The sequence below is a fragment of the Cherax quadricarinatus genome, unplaced genomic scaffold (assembly GCF_038502225.1).
Source record: "Cherax quadricarinatus isolate ZL_2023a unplaced genomic scaffold, ASM3850222v1 Contig339, whole genome shotgun sequence".
In the NCBI taxonomy this organism is placed as follows: domain Eukaryota; kingdom Metazoa; phylum Arthropoda; class Malacostraca; order Decapoda; family Parastacidae; genus Cherax; species Cherax quadricarinatus.
Window position 1 is genome coordinate 165,001 of NW_027195365.1, and position 15,597 is coordinate 180,597.

At 40.9% G+C, this 15,597-nt stretch overlaps 1 protein-coding gene across 5 annotated transcripts in view; it reads right to left on the bottom strand.

Annotated features, from left to right (window-relative positions):
* Positions 1 to 15,597, bottom strand: part of LOC128702066 (uncharacterized) — a 133,577-nt gene that overhangs the window by 104,164 nt on the left and 13,816 nt on the right. For 4 of the 5 annotated variants that reach the window (XR_011391148.1, XR_011391147.1, XM_070080352.1 and 1 more), the window contains exon 2: positions 6,498 to 9,276. Coding sequence is in view for 2 of the 5 variants with exons in the window: in XM_070080352.1 (XP_069936453.1) it covers positions 6,498 to 8,956 (2,459 nt within the window). In the remaining 3 variants the exon portion in view is untranslated. Of the gene's footprint in view, positions 1 to 3,410; positions 3,596 to 6,497; positions 9,277 to 15,597 lie in introns of all 5 variants that reach the window. The other variant, XR_011391149.1, reaches the window with a different exon arrangement.

Sequence of the window (15,597 nt, forward strand, 5' to 3'; positions counted from 1 at the left end):
ATGGGTATAATATAAGTGATCTTACATGGGTATAAGTGATCTTACATGGGTATAAGTAATCTTATGTGGGTATAATATAAGTGATCTTACATGGGTATAATATAAGTGATCTTACATGGGTATAAGTGATCTTACATGGGTATAAGTAATCTTATGTGGGTATAATATAAGTGATCTTACATGGGTATAATATAAGTGATCTTACATGGGTATAATATAAGTGATCTTACATGGGTATAATATAAGTGATCTTACATGGGTATAAGTGATCTTACATGGGTATAATATAAGTAATCTTATGTGGGTATAATATAAGTGATCTTACATGGGTATAATATAAGTGATCTTACATGGGTATAAGTGATCTTATGTGGGTATAATATAAGTGATCTTACATGGGTATAATATAAGTGATCTTACATGGGTATATTATAAGTGATCTTACATTGGTATAATATAAGTGATCTTACATGGGTATATTATAAGTGATCTTACATTGGTATAATATAAGTGATCTTACATGGGTATATTATAAGTGATCTTACATTGGTATAATATAAGTGATCTTACATGGGTATATTATAAGTGATCTTACATTGGTATAATATAAGTGATCTTACATGGGTATATTATAAGTGATCTTACATTGGTATAATATAAGTGATCTTACATTGGTATAATATAAGTGATCTTACATTGGTATAATATAAGTGATCTTACATTGGTATAATATAAGTGATCTTACATTGGTATAATATAAGTGATCTTACATGGGTATATTATAAGTGATCTTACATGGGTATATTATAAGTGATCTTACATGGGTATATTATAAGTGATCTTACATTGGTATAATATAAGTGATCTTACATTGGTATAATATAAGTGATCTTACATTGGTATAATATAAGTGATCTTACATGGGTATATTATAAGTGATCTTACATGGGTATATTATAAGTGATCTTACATTGGTATAATATAAGTGATCTTACATTGGTATAATATAAGTGATCTTACATATAAGTGATCTTACATGGGTATATTATAAGTGTATATATTATAAGTGATCTTACATAGGTATAATATAAGTGATCTTACATTGGTATAATATAAGTGATCTTACATTGGTATAATATAAGTGATCTTACATGGGTATAATATAAGTGATCTTACATGGGTATAATATAAGTGATCTTACATTATAAGTGATCTTACATATAAGTGATCTTACATATTGGTATATAAGTGTAAGTGATCTTACATGGGTATAATATAAGTGATCTTACATGGGTATAATATAAGTGATCTTACATTGGTATAATATAAGTGATCTTACATTGGTATAATATAAGTGATCTTACATGGGTATAATATAAGTGATCTTACATGGGTATAATATAAGTGATCTTACATTGGTATAATATAAGTGATCTTACATTGGTATAATATAAGTGATCTTACATTGGTATAATATAAGTGATCTTACATGGGTATAATATAAGTGATCTTACATTGGTATAATATAAGTGATCTTACATGGGTATAATATAAGTGATCTTACATTGGTATAATATAAGTGATCTTACATAGGTATAATATGAAAGACTCAGCTTCACCACAGAAAGATACATAATAATTTACACCTGGAAGATCCTAGTGGTACTGTGCAGGTGGCGCAACATTCCCACAATAAACAGCACAAGACTGTGCAGGTGGCGCAACATCACAATAGCACATGACTGTGCACAACACACAATAAACAGCACAAGACTGTGCAGGTGGCGCAACATTCCCACAATAAACAGCACAAGACTGTGCAGGTGGCGCAACATTCCCACAATAAACAGCACAAGACTGTGCAGGTGGCGCAACATTCCCACAATAAACAGCACAAGACTGTGCAGGCGCAACATTCCCACAATAAACAGCACAAGACTGTGCAGGTGGCGCAACATTCCCACAATAAACAGCACAAGACTGTGCAGGTGGTGCAACATTCCCACAATAAACAGCACAAGACTGTGCAGGTGGCGCAACATTCCCACAATAAACAGCACAAGACTGTGCAGGTGGCGCAACATTCCCACAATAAACAGCACAAGACTGTGCAGGTGGCGCAACATTCCCACAATAAACAGCACAAGACTGTGCAGGTGGTGCAACATTCCCACAATAAACAGCACAAGACTGTGCAGGTGGTGCAACATTCCCACAATAAACAGCACAAGACTGTGCAGGTGGTGCAACATTCCCACAATAAACAGCACAAGACTGTGCAGGTGGTGCAACATTCCCACAATAAACAGCACAAGACTGTGCAGGTGGTGCAACATTCCCACAATAAACAGCACAAGACTGTGCAGGTGGCGCAACATTCCCACAATAAACAGCACAAGACTGTGCAGGTGGCGCAACATCACTACAATGAACAACACAAGACTGTGCAGGTGGTGCAACATTCCCACAATAAACAGCACAAGACTGTGCAGGTGGTGCAACATTCCCACAATAAACAGCACAAGACTGTGCAGGTGGTGCAACATTCCCACAATAAACAGCACAAGACTGTGCAGGTGGTGCAACATTCCCACAATAAACAGCACAAGACTGTGCAGGTGGTGCAACATTCCCACAATAAACAGCACAAGACTGTGCAGGTGGCGCAACATTCCCACAATAAACAGCACAAGACTGTGCAGGTGTTGAACATTCCCACAATAAACAGCACAAGACTGTGCAGGTGGTGCAACATTCCCACAATAAACAGCACATGACTGTGCAGGTGGCGCAACATTCCCACAATAAACAGCACAAGACTGTGCAGGTGGTGCAACATTCCCACAATAAACAGCACAAGACTGTGCAGGTGGCGCAACATTCCCACAATAAACAGCACAAGACTGTGCAGGTGGCGCAACATTCCCACAATAAACAGCACAAGACTGTGCAGGTGTTGAACATTCCCACAATAAACAGCACAAGACTGTGCAGGTGTTGAACATTCCCACAATAAACAGCACAAGACTGTGCAGGTGGTGCAACATCCCCCACAATGAACACCACAAGACTGTGCAGTTCGTGCAACAACCCCCCACAATGAACACCACAAGACTGTGCAGCTGGTGCAACATTTCCACAATGAACAACACAAGCCTGGGCAGGTGGTGCAACATTCCCACAATGAACAACACAAGCCTGGGCAGGTGGTGCAACATTCCCACAATGAACAACACAAGCCTGGGCAGGTGGTGCAACATTCCCACAATGAACAACACAAGCCTGGGCAGGTGGTGCAACATTCCCACAATGCACAACATGAGTGCCACAAATATACTATGAGACATCACAATAAGTGTCAAGGGCCCAAGACTGTTCAACTACCTCCCAGCACACATAAGGGGGATTACCAGTAGACCTCTGGCTATCTTCTAGATCCCTGGCTGTCTTCAAGACCTCTGGATGTCTTCATGACCCCTGGCTGTCTTCAAGTCCCCTGGTTGTCATTAAAATCACTGGTTATCTTCATGACATCTGGCTGTCTTCAAGACTCCTGGCTGTCTTCAAGACTCCTGGCTGTCTTCAAGACTCCTGGCTGTTGAAAATAAATGGTTTAAAATACCGACACAATGGAAATATAAACACATATGCAGTTTAATGTGATCCTTTATTGACAACGTTTCTCCTACACAGTGGGCTTTTTTCAAGTCACAAATAGATCTGTTTATGACTTGAAAAAGCCCACTGTGTGGGCGAAACGTTGTCAATAAAGGATCACATTAAACTGCATATGTGTTTATATTTCCACTCCTGGCTATTTTCAAGACTCCTCTCTCTCTCAAAAACCCATAGCTGTCTAGAAGACACCTCTCTGTATTCAAGATCACTGGCTGTCTTCAAGACTCTAGTTGTCTTCAAGTTCTATGTCAAGGCCCTTAGCTGTCTTCAAGATCCCTGGTTATCTTCACGACCCCTATCTGTCTTCACGGCCCCTGGCTGTTCTCAAGACTCTAAGCTCTCCTCAAGGCCCCATTGCTTTCTTCAAGACCCCTGACTGACTTCTAGACCCCTGGTTGTCTTTAAGACCTGTCTTCAAGATCTTTAGCTGTCTTCAAGTTCCTTGGCATTCTTCATGACCTCTGGCTGTCTTTAAGACCACAAGCTGTCTTCAAAACATCTGTTGCTTTCAAGATCCCTGACTGTCTATAAGACTAATGGCTGTCTTAAAATCCCTAAGTGTCTTCAAGACCCCTCTGTGTCTTCAAGACCCATGGCTGTCTTCAAGACAAACTTCCCTTCAAGACCCGTTTTGCCTACAAGACCCCTGCTAACTTCAAGACCTCTAGTTGTTTTCAAAACCCAAGGCAGTGTTCAAGATTCTTGGCGGTCTTCAAAACTCCTGGTTTTCTTCAAGATCTTTTGTTTATTTTCAAAGACCCCTGTCTTAAACACCCATGTTAATTTCAAGACCCCAAATTGTTTTCAAAAGCTGAGTCTGTATTCAAGACCCTTATCTGTGTTCAAGACCCCAAACTGTCTTTAAGATCCCTAGGTATCTTCAAGACTCCTCACTGCCTTGAAGACTCCTGGCTGTCTTGAAAACATCTAGCTGCGTTCAAGATCCATAGTTCTCTTCAAGACCCTGTGCTGTTTTCAGGACCCCTGTCCATCTTTAAGACCCTGTGCTGTTTTCAGCACCCCTGTCTATCTTCAAGACCCTGTGCTGTTTTCAGCACCCCTGTCCATCTTTAAGACCCTGTGCTGTTTTCAGCACCCCTGTCCATCTTCAAGACCCTGTGCTGTTTTCAGGACCCCTGTCCATCTTTAAGACCCTGTGCTGTTTTCAGCACCCCTGTCTATCTTCAAGACCCTGCCTTAAAAGTCCCCAGTTAACTTAAACATTCGTAGTTATTTTGAAAAGCCAAGGCTGCCTTCAAGAGTCTCAGCTGCCTTCAAGACATCTGGCAGTCTTCAAGACCTTTGACTGTCTTAAAGACCACAGTCAACTTAAAGAACCCTTGTTATTTTGAAAAGCAGAGGCTGTCTTCAAGATCCCTGGCAGCCTAGAAGAACACTGGCTGTCTTCAAGACTTCTGTCTTTAAGACCCCTAGCTGTGTTGAAGGCCCATCACTGTCATGAAAACCCCTATTTGTGTTCAAGACCCATAGTTGTCCTCAAGACCCTGAGCTATGTTCAAGACCACTGGCCGTCTTGAAGACATATAGCATTATTGAAGAGTCCTAGCTGTCTTGAAATCCCCTGTTATTTTCAAGACCCCCTAGCTGTCTTCAAGGTCCCTTGTCTTCAATACCCTCTGGCTGTTTAACACCAACAATAATGTTAACACTACAACAGTGTTAACACCACCAACAAATTTAACATTGCAACAATGTTACCATTACAACAGTGTTAACACTAACAACAATTGTAACACCAACAACAATGTTAGCGTTACAATAATGTTAACCCCAACAGCAATGTAGACACCAGCAACAATGTTAGTATTATAGCAATGTTAACACCAACGACAATGTTAACACCAACGACAATGTTAACACCAACGACAATGTTAACACCAACGACAATGTTAACACGTACAACAATGTTAACGCCATGAACAATGTTAACATTACAACAATGTTAACACCAGCGACAATGTTAACACCAACAACAATGTTAACATTACAACAATGTTAACACCAACACCAATGTTAACACCAACACCAATGTTAACACCAACGACAATGTTAACACCAACAACAATGTTAACATTACAACAATGTTAATACCAACACCAATGTTAACACCAACGACAATGTTAACACTAACAACAATGTTAACAACAGTATTAATAACAACAATGCTAACAACAACAGTATTAACAGCAACAATGCTAACACCGTCAGCAATGTTAACACCAACAACGATGTTAATACCAACAACTTTTTTAACAATAACAATAAATTAACACCAACAACAGTCTTAACATTACAACACTGTTAACATAACAAAATGTTACTACCAACAACAATATTAACATTACAAAAATGTTAATACCAACAACAATGTTAGCAACAACAGTATTAACAAAAACAACAATGCTAACACCACCAACAATATTACCACTAACAACAATGTTAACACCAACAACAACGTTAACACCAACAACAATGTTAACATCGACAACAATGTTAACAACAGTGTTAACAACAACAATGTTAACATCAGTGTTAACACCGACAACGATGTCAATACCAATAACAATATTAAAACCAACAATGATGTTAACATCAGCAACAATGTTAACATCAATAACAATGTTAACAACAACAACAATGTTAACATCAATGTTAACACCAACAACGATGTCAATACCAATAACAATATTAAAACCAACAATGATGTTAACACCAGCAACAATATTAACACCTATAATGTAATAACAAAGATAACATTATCGTATTCAGTAACATTATTAACATTAACAACAACTCACCGAGATTGTACAAGTTGTAGTAGGTTGTCAGAAAAGGTAGTTGTGTCAGCATGATAGTAGTGGTAAAGCAGTGCCAGTTTTGTACAGTGGTGGTGGGTGAGGGCAGCCAGCAGGTCAGGCAGCTCAGGCAGGTCACTTGGGTCACACAAGATAGTAATATCCACCTCGCAGGAGCTGAGGTGTGGCAGGAGAGCAGAATATCTTTTAACATGTATACTACTTATGTAAATGATATCTTTAGTATTGAAGAACTGAGATACTTCTTTGACAATTACTGGACATATGTTAGTGATGTCAAGGAGGTTGAGCCACTGTTTGTGGGTTCTCATACCAGACTCTTGTAGGAGATGAACCACTTCCCGTGCAAGTGTCTCAGGTACCTGGTCTAGTAACAGGTACAGCAGTCCAGCCACATGTATCAGAACATTCTGGTACTTGTTCATGTCTACCACACCTGACCTGATGCTTTCTTCTAACACTCCCCTGATACTGACAGGTGAAGGTGATATTGCTGCTTTGATGTACTGTTTCCACTCTCTCCAAATACTGAGAAACGTGGCTGATGTAGCTGAGGCTGATGTAGCTGAGGCTGATGTAGGTGTAGAATACTGTGGGTTAATGAGATTGTTGACAATATAGAGAGCAGCGAAGTAGTCTTGTATTCCCTTGTGAGGAGCTGAGTACCGCTCCTTGATCCCCAGCATCGTCCATGTTGGTCTTAAACAAAGGAACGCTGACAACACTTCTTTATAAGGTAAACACAAATGTTTACATTTTCTTTTAAGATTTTTTAAAATGTTTACTTCAAGGTCTAACTGATCACGTGAAAGAGTTTCCAATGCTGTCTTGTATATATTCATCAACATTATATTTACATTGTCAGTTAAATCCTTGTCATCCATAGTCTCTGTATCTTGATGGTTGGTCAGTCTGTGTATTAACTTGTGTTTACACAGTTCATGAATATTATAATATAGCTTGGTGTGAGTGACAGATGTTAAGTTTAGCTGGTCAGGGTCGTTGTCCCAGATGTATATCATGAGAATCAAATTCATTGGTAATCTTAAGTGTTCATGAAGTCTTAAATTTATCACCTTTTCTAATTCTTCAGTATTTCTGTTATTCCCTGTTTGTTTGGTTATCTCCGGGTGGTTCAGACGCACAAATTGTACTAAATTTTCCTTAGATATACCATGAAGTGTTACATGTGTCACAGTATACTTTGCAGGGATTGTTCTCCTAAAGTTCTCAACTTTTTCTGGTCGTGAAGTGCACAGAAAAGCAATATTAGAACAGTACTTAAATTCTTGCAGTAGACTCTGAACTAGTGTTCTCGAACTTTCATTGTCTTCATCAAGGCCGTCAATTATAATTAAGATCTTGCAAAGCTTCATCAACTTCTGATGAATTTCCTTCAATTTTATGTCTATTTCTGGCATCAGTCTGTCCAGGAGTTGCTGGTAGCAGGTCATTGTTGGGTCCCGGCACTGTACCCACAGTAGAAGCTCGTAATTATCTAAGTCACTAATATTGCCTTGACCTCCCTGAGTCCATTCCTCTATTACTAACTTCACTAGAGTAGTCTTGCCACTGCCTGCCACACCTTCAACCAATATTATACATGGGCGAGTTGGTATATCTTGTTGTTGTGAGACAGTTCTTGTAAATGATGGTGGAGCTGTAGTCTGAACAAGTTTAAGAAGGTGTTGATAACTTATATGTTGACCTCGACCTCCATGTTGTCCATGTGTGACCTCAATATCAACAAAGATTTCGTCTTCTTTAAGTTTCAGGTCACTGGTGATACAAGACACTGGGTTGACATAGCTGATACTTTGGAAGATCTCCATAAGTTTGGCACGACTGTCATTAATCATACGACGCTTCACCATATCACTACAATACAACAGTATGTCATCCTCTAAAAGAATTTCAGTCGTGATTTCTTCCAGGATATCATTCATCTGTTTGACCTCCTTGGTAACTTCAGCCTCGTCTCTCCCATATTTCTTTCCACATATCTTAAGACACCTAGTTGACAACTCCCGATGATTGTTTAAGCTTTCTTTATAATTTTCATCAGTAACTGCAAGCTGACCATGAAGAACATTATTCCTCATGTTCAGTATTGAAGTAATGTAGTACTCAATTTCCTCATTTTCAATATACCATTTTTGATCACTTAATGGAGGTTCCTTTTTACAGGCGCTTTTGATGCTATCATACAGCAGTGACACATCAAACTCTGATACATCTGGATGTTTATTAATTATCTGTTTTAGTGTTTTGTCTAAGAATTTTGATGTTTTTGGAGTATTCATAAATAAGGTAAAATCCAGCTTCATTATCATACATTTGTCTGGGTTTCCCCATAGGAATGTCTTATGCAAGATATATTTGGCACAGATGTTAACAGCCTTGATAAGCCTACATGCATTAAACACTTGTTTATCATTCATAGTGTATTAGAACACATATACTGTGATGTAAGGAGGCTGATGGAGACCCAGTTGCTGCTGCTGTTACTTTTCCTGCTGCTACTGCTGCTGCTGATGCTGCTGCTGTTACTGTTCCTGCTGCTGCTGTTGTTGCTGCTACTGCTATTACTGTTCCTGCTACTGTTGTTGTTAGTGATGCTGTTACTGTTGCTGCCGTTGCTGCTGCTCCTTTTGCTACCGTTGCTGCTGCTGCTGCAGTTACAGTTGCTGCAGCTGATGCTACTTAACAGTGCCACTTGAAGTGACGGTCAATACTGACTCACTTCCTTCTCATCCTTCATCTGAAAAATATAAAACATAATAATGATATCACAAACGTTAGACTGTAACATGTATAAAATTACAAGTGTTAGACTGTAACATGTATATTACAAGTGTTAGACTGTAACATGTATAATATTACAAGTGTTAGACTGTAACATGTATAAAATTACAAGTGTTAGACTGTAACATGTATAATATTACAAGTGTTAGACTGTAACATGTATAAAATTACAAGTGTTAGACTGTAACATGTATAATATTACAAGTGTTAGACTGCAACATGTATAATATTACAAGTGTTAGACTGTAACATGTATAATATTACAAGTGTTAGACTGTAACATGTATAATATTACAAGTGTTAGACTGTAACATGTATAATATTACAAGTGTTAGACTGTAACATGTATAATATTACAAGTGTTAGACTGTAACATGTATAATATTACAAGTGTGAGACTGTAACATGTATAATATTACAAGTGTTAGACTGTAACATGTATAATATTACAAGTGTTAGACTGTAACATGTATAATATTACAAGTGTTAGACTGTAACATGTATAATATTACAAGTGTTAGACTGTAACATGTATAATATTACAAGTGTTAGACTGTAACATGTATAATATTACAAGTGTCAGACTGTAACATGTATAAAATTACAAGTGTTAGACTGTAACATGTATAATATTACAAGTGTTAGACTGTAACATGTATAATATTACAAGTGTTAGACTGTAACATGTATAATATTACAAGTGTCAGACTGTAACATGTATAATATTACAAGTGTTAGACTGTAACATGTATAATATTACAAGTGTCAGACTGTAACATGTATAATATTACAAGTGTTAGACTGTAACATGTATAATATTACAAGTGTTAGACTGTAACATGTATAATATTACAAGTGTTAGACTGTAACATGTATAATATTACAAGTGTCAGACTGTAACATGTATAATATTACAAGTGTCAGACTGTAACATGTATAGTATTACAAGTGTTAGACTGTAACATGTATAATATTACAAGTGTTAGACTGTAACATGTATAAAATTACAAGTGTTAGACTGTAACATGTATAATATTACAAGTGTTAGACTGTAACATGTATAATATTACAAGTGTTAGACTGTAACATGTATAAAATTACAAGTGTTAGACTGTAACATGTATAAAATTACAAGTGTTAGACTGTAACATGTATAATATTACAAGTGTTAGACTGTAACATGTATAATATTACAAGTGTCAGACTGTAACATGTATAATATTACAAGTGTTAGACTGTAACATGTATAATGTTACAAGTGTCAGACTGTAACATGTATAATATTACAAGTGTCAGACTGTAACATGTATAATACTACAAGTGTCAGACTGTAACATGTATAATATTACAAGTGTCAGACTGTAACATGTATAATATTACAAGTGTTAGACTGCAACATGTATAATATTACAAGTGTTAGACTGTAACATGTATAAAATTACAAGTGTTAGACTGTAACATGTATAATTTTACAACTGTTAGACTGTAACATGTATAATATTACAAGTGTTAGACTGTAACATGTATAATATTACAAGTGTCAGACTGTAACATGTATAATATTACAAGTGTCAGACTGTAACATGTGTAATATTACAAGTGTCAGACTGTAACATGTATAAAATTACAAGTGTCAGACTGTAACATGTATAAAATTACAAGTGTCAGACTGTAACATGTATAATATTACAAGTGTCAGACTGTAACATGTATAATATTACAAGTGTCTGACTGTAAGAGTCACCACACTGTCACTGTACACTGGGTGAGTCCCCACACTGTCACTGTACACTGGGGGAGTCACCACATTGTCACTGTACACTGGGTGAGTCACCACTCTGTCACTGTACACCGGGTGAGTCACCACACTGTCACTGTACACTGGGTGAGTCACCACAGTTTGTCACTGTTCTCTGTGTGAGTCACAATACTGTGTCACTGTACACTGGGTGAGTCACCACACTGTTACTGTACAATGGGTGAGTCACCACACTGTGTCACTGTACACTGGGTGAGTCACCACACTGTGTCACTGTACACTGGGTGAGTCACCACACTGTGTCTCTGTACTCTGGGTGTGTCACCCCTGTGCCGCTGTACTCTGGGTGAGTCACCACACTGTCACTGTACCCTGGGTGTGTCACCCCTGTGTCGCTGTACGCTGAGTCACCACACTGTGTCACTGTACACTGGGTGAGTCACCACACTGTCACTGTACACTGGGTGAGTCACCACACTGTCAATGTACACTGGGTGAGTCACCATACTGTCACTGTACACTGGGTGAGTCACCACATTGTCACTGTACACTGATTGTCACCACAGTCACTGTACACTGGGTGAGCCACAACGCTTTGCCACTGTACTCCGGGTGAGTCACCAAACTGTGTCACTGTACTCTGGGTGTGTCACCACACTGTCACTGTACACTGGGTGAGTCACCACACTGTGTCACTGTACTCTGGGTGTGTCACCCCTGTGCCACTGTAATCTGGGTGAGTCACCACACTGTCACTGTACTCTGGGTGAGTCACCACACTGTCACTGTACACTGGGTGAGTCACCACACTGTCACTGTACTCTGGGTGTGTCACCCCTGTGCCGCTGTACTCTGGGTGAGTCACCACACTGTCACTGTACCCTGGGAGAGTCACCACACTGTGTCTCTGTACTCTGGGTGAGTCACCACAATGTGCCACTGTACACTGGGTGAGTCACCACACTGTGTCACTGTGCTCTGGGTGAGTCACTACACTGTGTCACTGTACACTGGGTGAGTCACCACACTGTCACTGTACACTGGGTGTGTCACCACACTGTGTCACTGTACACTGGGTGAGCCACAACACTGTCACTGTACACTGGGAGAGTCACCACTGCCACTCTACACTGGGGGAGTCACCACACTGTGTCACTGTACTCTGGCTGAGTTAACACACTGTGCCACTCTGCTCTGGGTGAGTCACCACACGGTGTCACTGTACTCTGGGTGAGTCACCATACTGTGTCACTGTACTCTGGGTGAGTCACCACACTGTTTCACTGTACACTGGGCGAGTCACCACACTGTCACTGAACACCGGGTGAGTCACCACACTATGTCACTGTACACTGGGTGAGTCACCAAACTCACTGTACACTGGGAGAGTCACCACACTGTCACTGTACTCTAGGTGAGTCAGTACACTGTGACACTTTACACTGAGTCACCACACTGTGTCACTGTACTCTTGGTGAGTCATCACACTGTCACTGCACACAGGGTGAGTCACCACACTGTCGCTGTACTCTGGTGAATCACCACACTGTCACTGTACAATGGGTGAGTCACCACACTGTCACTGTACTCTGTGTGAGTCACCACACTGTCACTGAACAATGGGTGAGTCACGACACTGTCACTGTACTCTGAGTCACCACACTGTGTCACTGTACACTGGGTGAGGCACCACACTGTCACTGTACACTGGGTGAGTCACCACATTGTCACTGTACACTGGGTGAGTCACCACACTGTCACTGTACACTGGGTTAGTCACCACAGTGTCACTGTACTCTGACACCTCGTCACCACACTTTGTCACTGTACTATGGGTGAGTCACCACACTGTATCACTCTACTCTGGGTGAGTCACCACACTGTGTCATTGCACTCTGGGTGAGTCACCACACTGTGTCACACTACACTGGGTGAGACACCACAATGTCACTGTACACTGGGTGAGTCACTACATTTTCACTGTACACTGGGTGAGTCACCACACTGCCACTGTACACTGGGTGAGTCACCACACTGTCACTGTACAATGGATGAGTCACCACACTTTGTCACTGTACTCTGGGTGAGCCACCATACTGTGTCCTGTACACTGGGTGAGTCACCACACTGTCACTGCGCAATGGATGAGTCACCACACTGTCACTGTACACTGGGTGAGTCACCACACTGTCACTGTACACAGGGTGAGTCACCACACTGTGTCACTGTACACTGGGTGAGTCACCACAGTGTCACTGTGCACTGGGTGAGTCACCACGCTGTGTCACTCTACACTGGGAGAGTCACCACACTGTGTCACTGTACACTTGGTGAGTCACCACACTGTGTCACTGTACTCTGTGTGTGTCGCCACTGTGCCACTGCACTCCGGGTGAGTCATCACACTGTCACTGTACCCTGGGAGAGTCACCACACCGTGTCTCTGTACTCTGGATGAGTCACCACACTGTGCCACTGTACACTGGGTGAATCAACACACTGTCACTGTACTCTGGGTGAGTCACTACACTGTCACTGTACACTGGGTGAGTCACGAAAATGTCACTGTACACTGAGTGAGTCACCACACTGTAACACTGTACACTGGGTGAGCCACCACACTGTCACTGTGGACTGGGTGTCACCACACTGTCACTGTATGCTGGGTGAGTCACCAGTCACTGTATACTGGGCGAGTCACCACACTGTTTCACTGTACACTGGGTGAGTCACCACAATGTGTCACTGTACACTGGGTGAGTCACAACACTGTCACTGTACACTGGGTGAGCCACCACACTGTCACTGTACTCTGGATGAGTCACCACACTGTCACTGTACACTGGGTGAGTAACCAGTGTCACTGTACTGTGAGTCACCACACTGTATCACTGTACTTTGGGCGAGTCACCACACTGTGTCACTGTACCCTGAGTGAGTCAACACATTGTGTCACTGTTCACTGTGCGAGTCACCACACTGTCACTGTACACTGGGTGAGTCACCACACTCTCTCACTGTACACTGGGTGAGTCACCACACTCACTATACACTGGGTGAGTCACCACACTCTCTGTACACTGGGTGAGTCACCACACTGTCACTGCACTCTGGTTGAGTCACCACACTGTGTCACTGTACTCATGGTGAGTCACAACACTGTGTCACTGCACATTGGGTGAGTCACCACACTGTCACTGTACACTGGGTGAGTCACAACACTGTCACTGTACACTTGGAGAGTCACCACACTGTCTCTGTACACTGGGTGAGTCACCACACTTTGTCACTGTACTCTGGGTAAGTCACAACACTGTGTCACTGTACACTGGGTGAGTCACCACACTGTCTCTGTACACTGGGTGAGTCACCACACTGTCACTGTATATTTGGTGAGTCACCACACTGTCACTGTACACTGGTTGAGTCACCACACTTTGTCACTGTGTTACAAAAAACGCGATTCTAAAAGCTTAGAGATGTCCAGGTAATACTAGAAAGGACTGCCCTTCTAGCATCCAGCCTGTTACTGGGTTTTTGTAACAAGTAGTCAGTATCCTGGTCCAAGTATCCATTAGAATTCAGTATGATTCAATAGTGCTTCAGGATTACAACTGGTAGGCTACTAACTAGAGAAATTAAAATTTAATAAATTTATTAAGTCTAGAGGTATATTATCAAATTGAATTAAATTAAATTAATCACAGTAATCAAAATAATATCACATCTCTCGAGTTCAATATTATTGTGCTGAAAGCACATATCACATTTATAATTCTTAAGTACCGTCTGGTACATTAACATTTAATAAGATATTACAAATATGTACAAGCTGGGTGAGTCACCACTGAGATACTCTGTGAGACACACACTGTACTCTGGGTGAGTCACAACACTGTCACTGTACACTGGGTGAGTCACCACACTGTCACTGTATCAAGACTTGGGTGAGTCACCACATATACTGTACTATTATCGCTGGGTGAGTCACACACACTGGGTGAGTCACTATACTGTGTCACTGTACACTGGGTGAGTCACCACACTGTCACTGTACAATGGGTGAGTCACCACGCTGTCACTGTACACTGGGTGAGTCACCACACTGTCACTGTACACTGAGTAACCAAACTCTCACTGTACACTGAGTGAGTCACTACACTGTCACTGTACACTGGGTGAATAACCAAACTGTCACTGTATACTGGGTGAGTCACCACACTGTCACTGTACACAGGGTGAGACACCACACTCTCACTGTACATTGGGTGAGTCACCACAGTGACTATAATCTGGGAGAGTCACCACACTGTCACTGTACTCTGGATGAGTCAGCACACTGTCACTGTACACTGGGTGAGTCACCACACTGTCACTGTACACTGGTTGAGTCACCACAATGTGTCACAGAACACTGGGTGAGTCACAACAATGTCACTGTACACTGGGTGAGTCACCACACTGTCACTGTACTCTGTGTGAGCCACAACACTGTCACTGTACACTGGGTGAGTCACA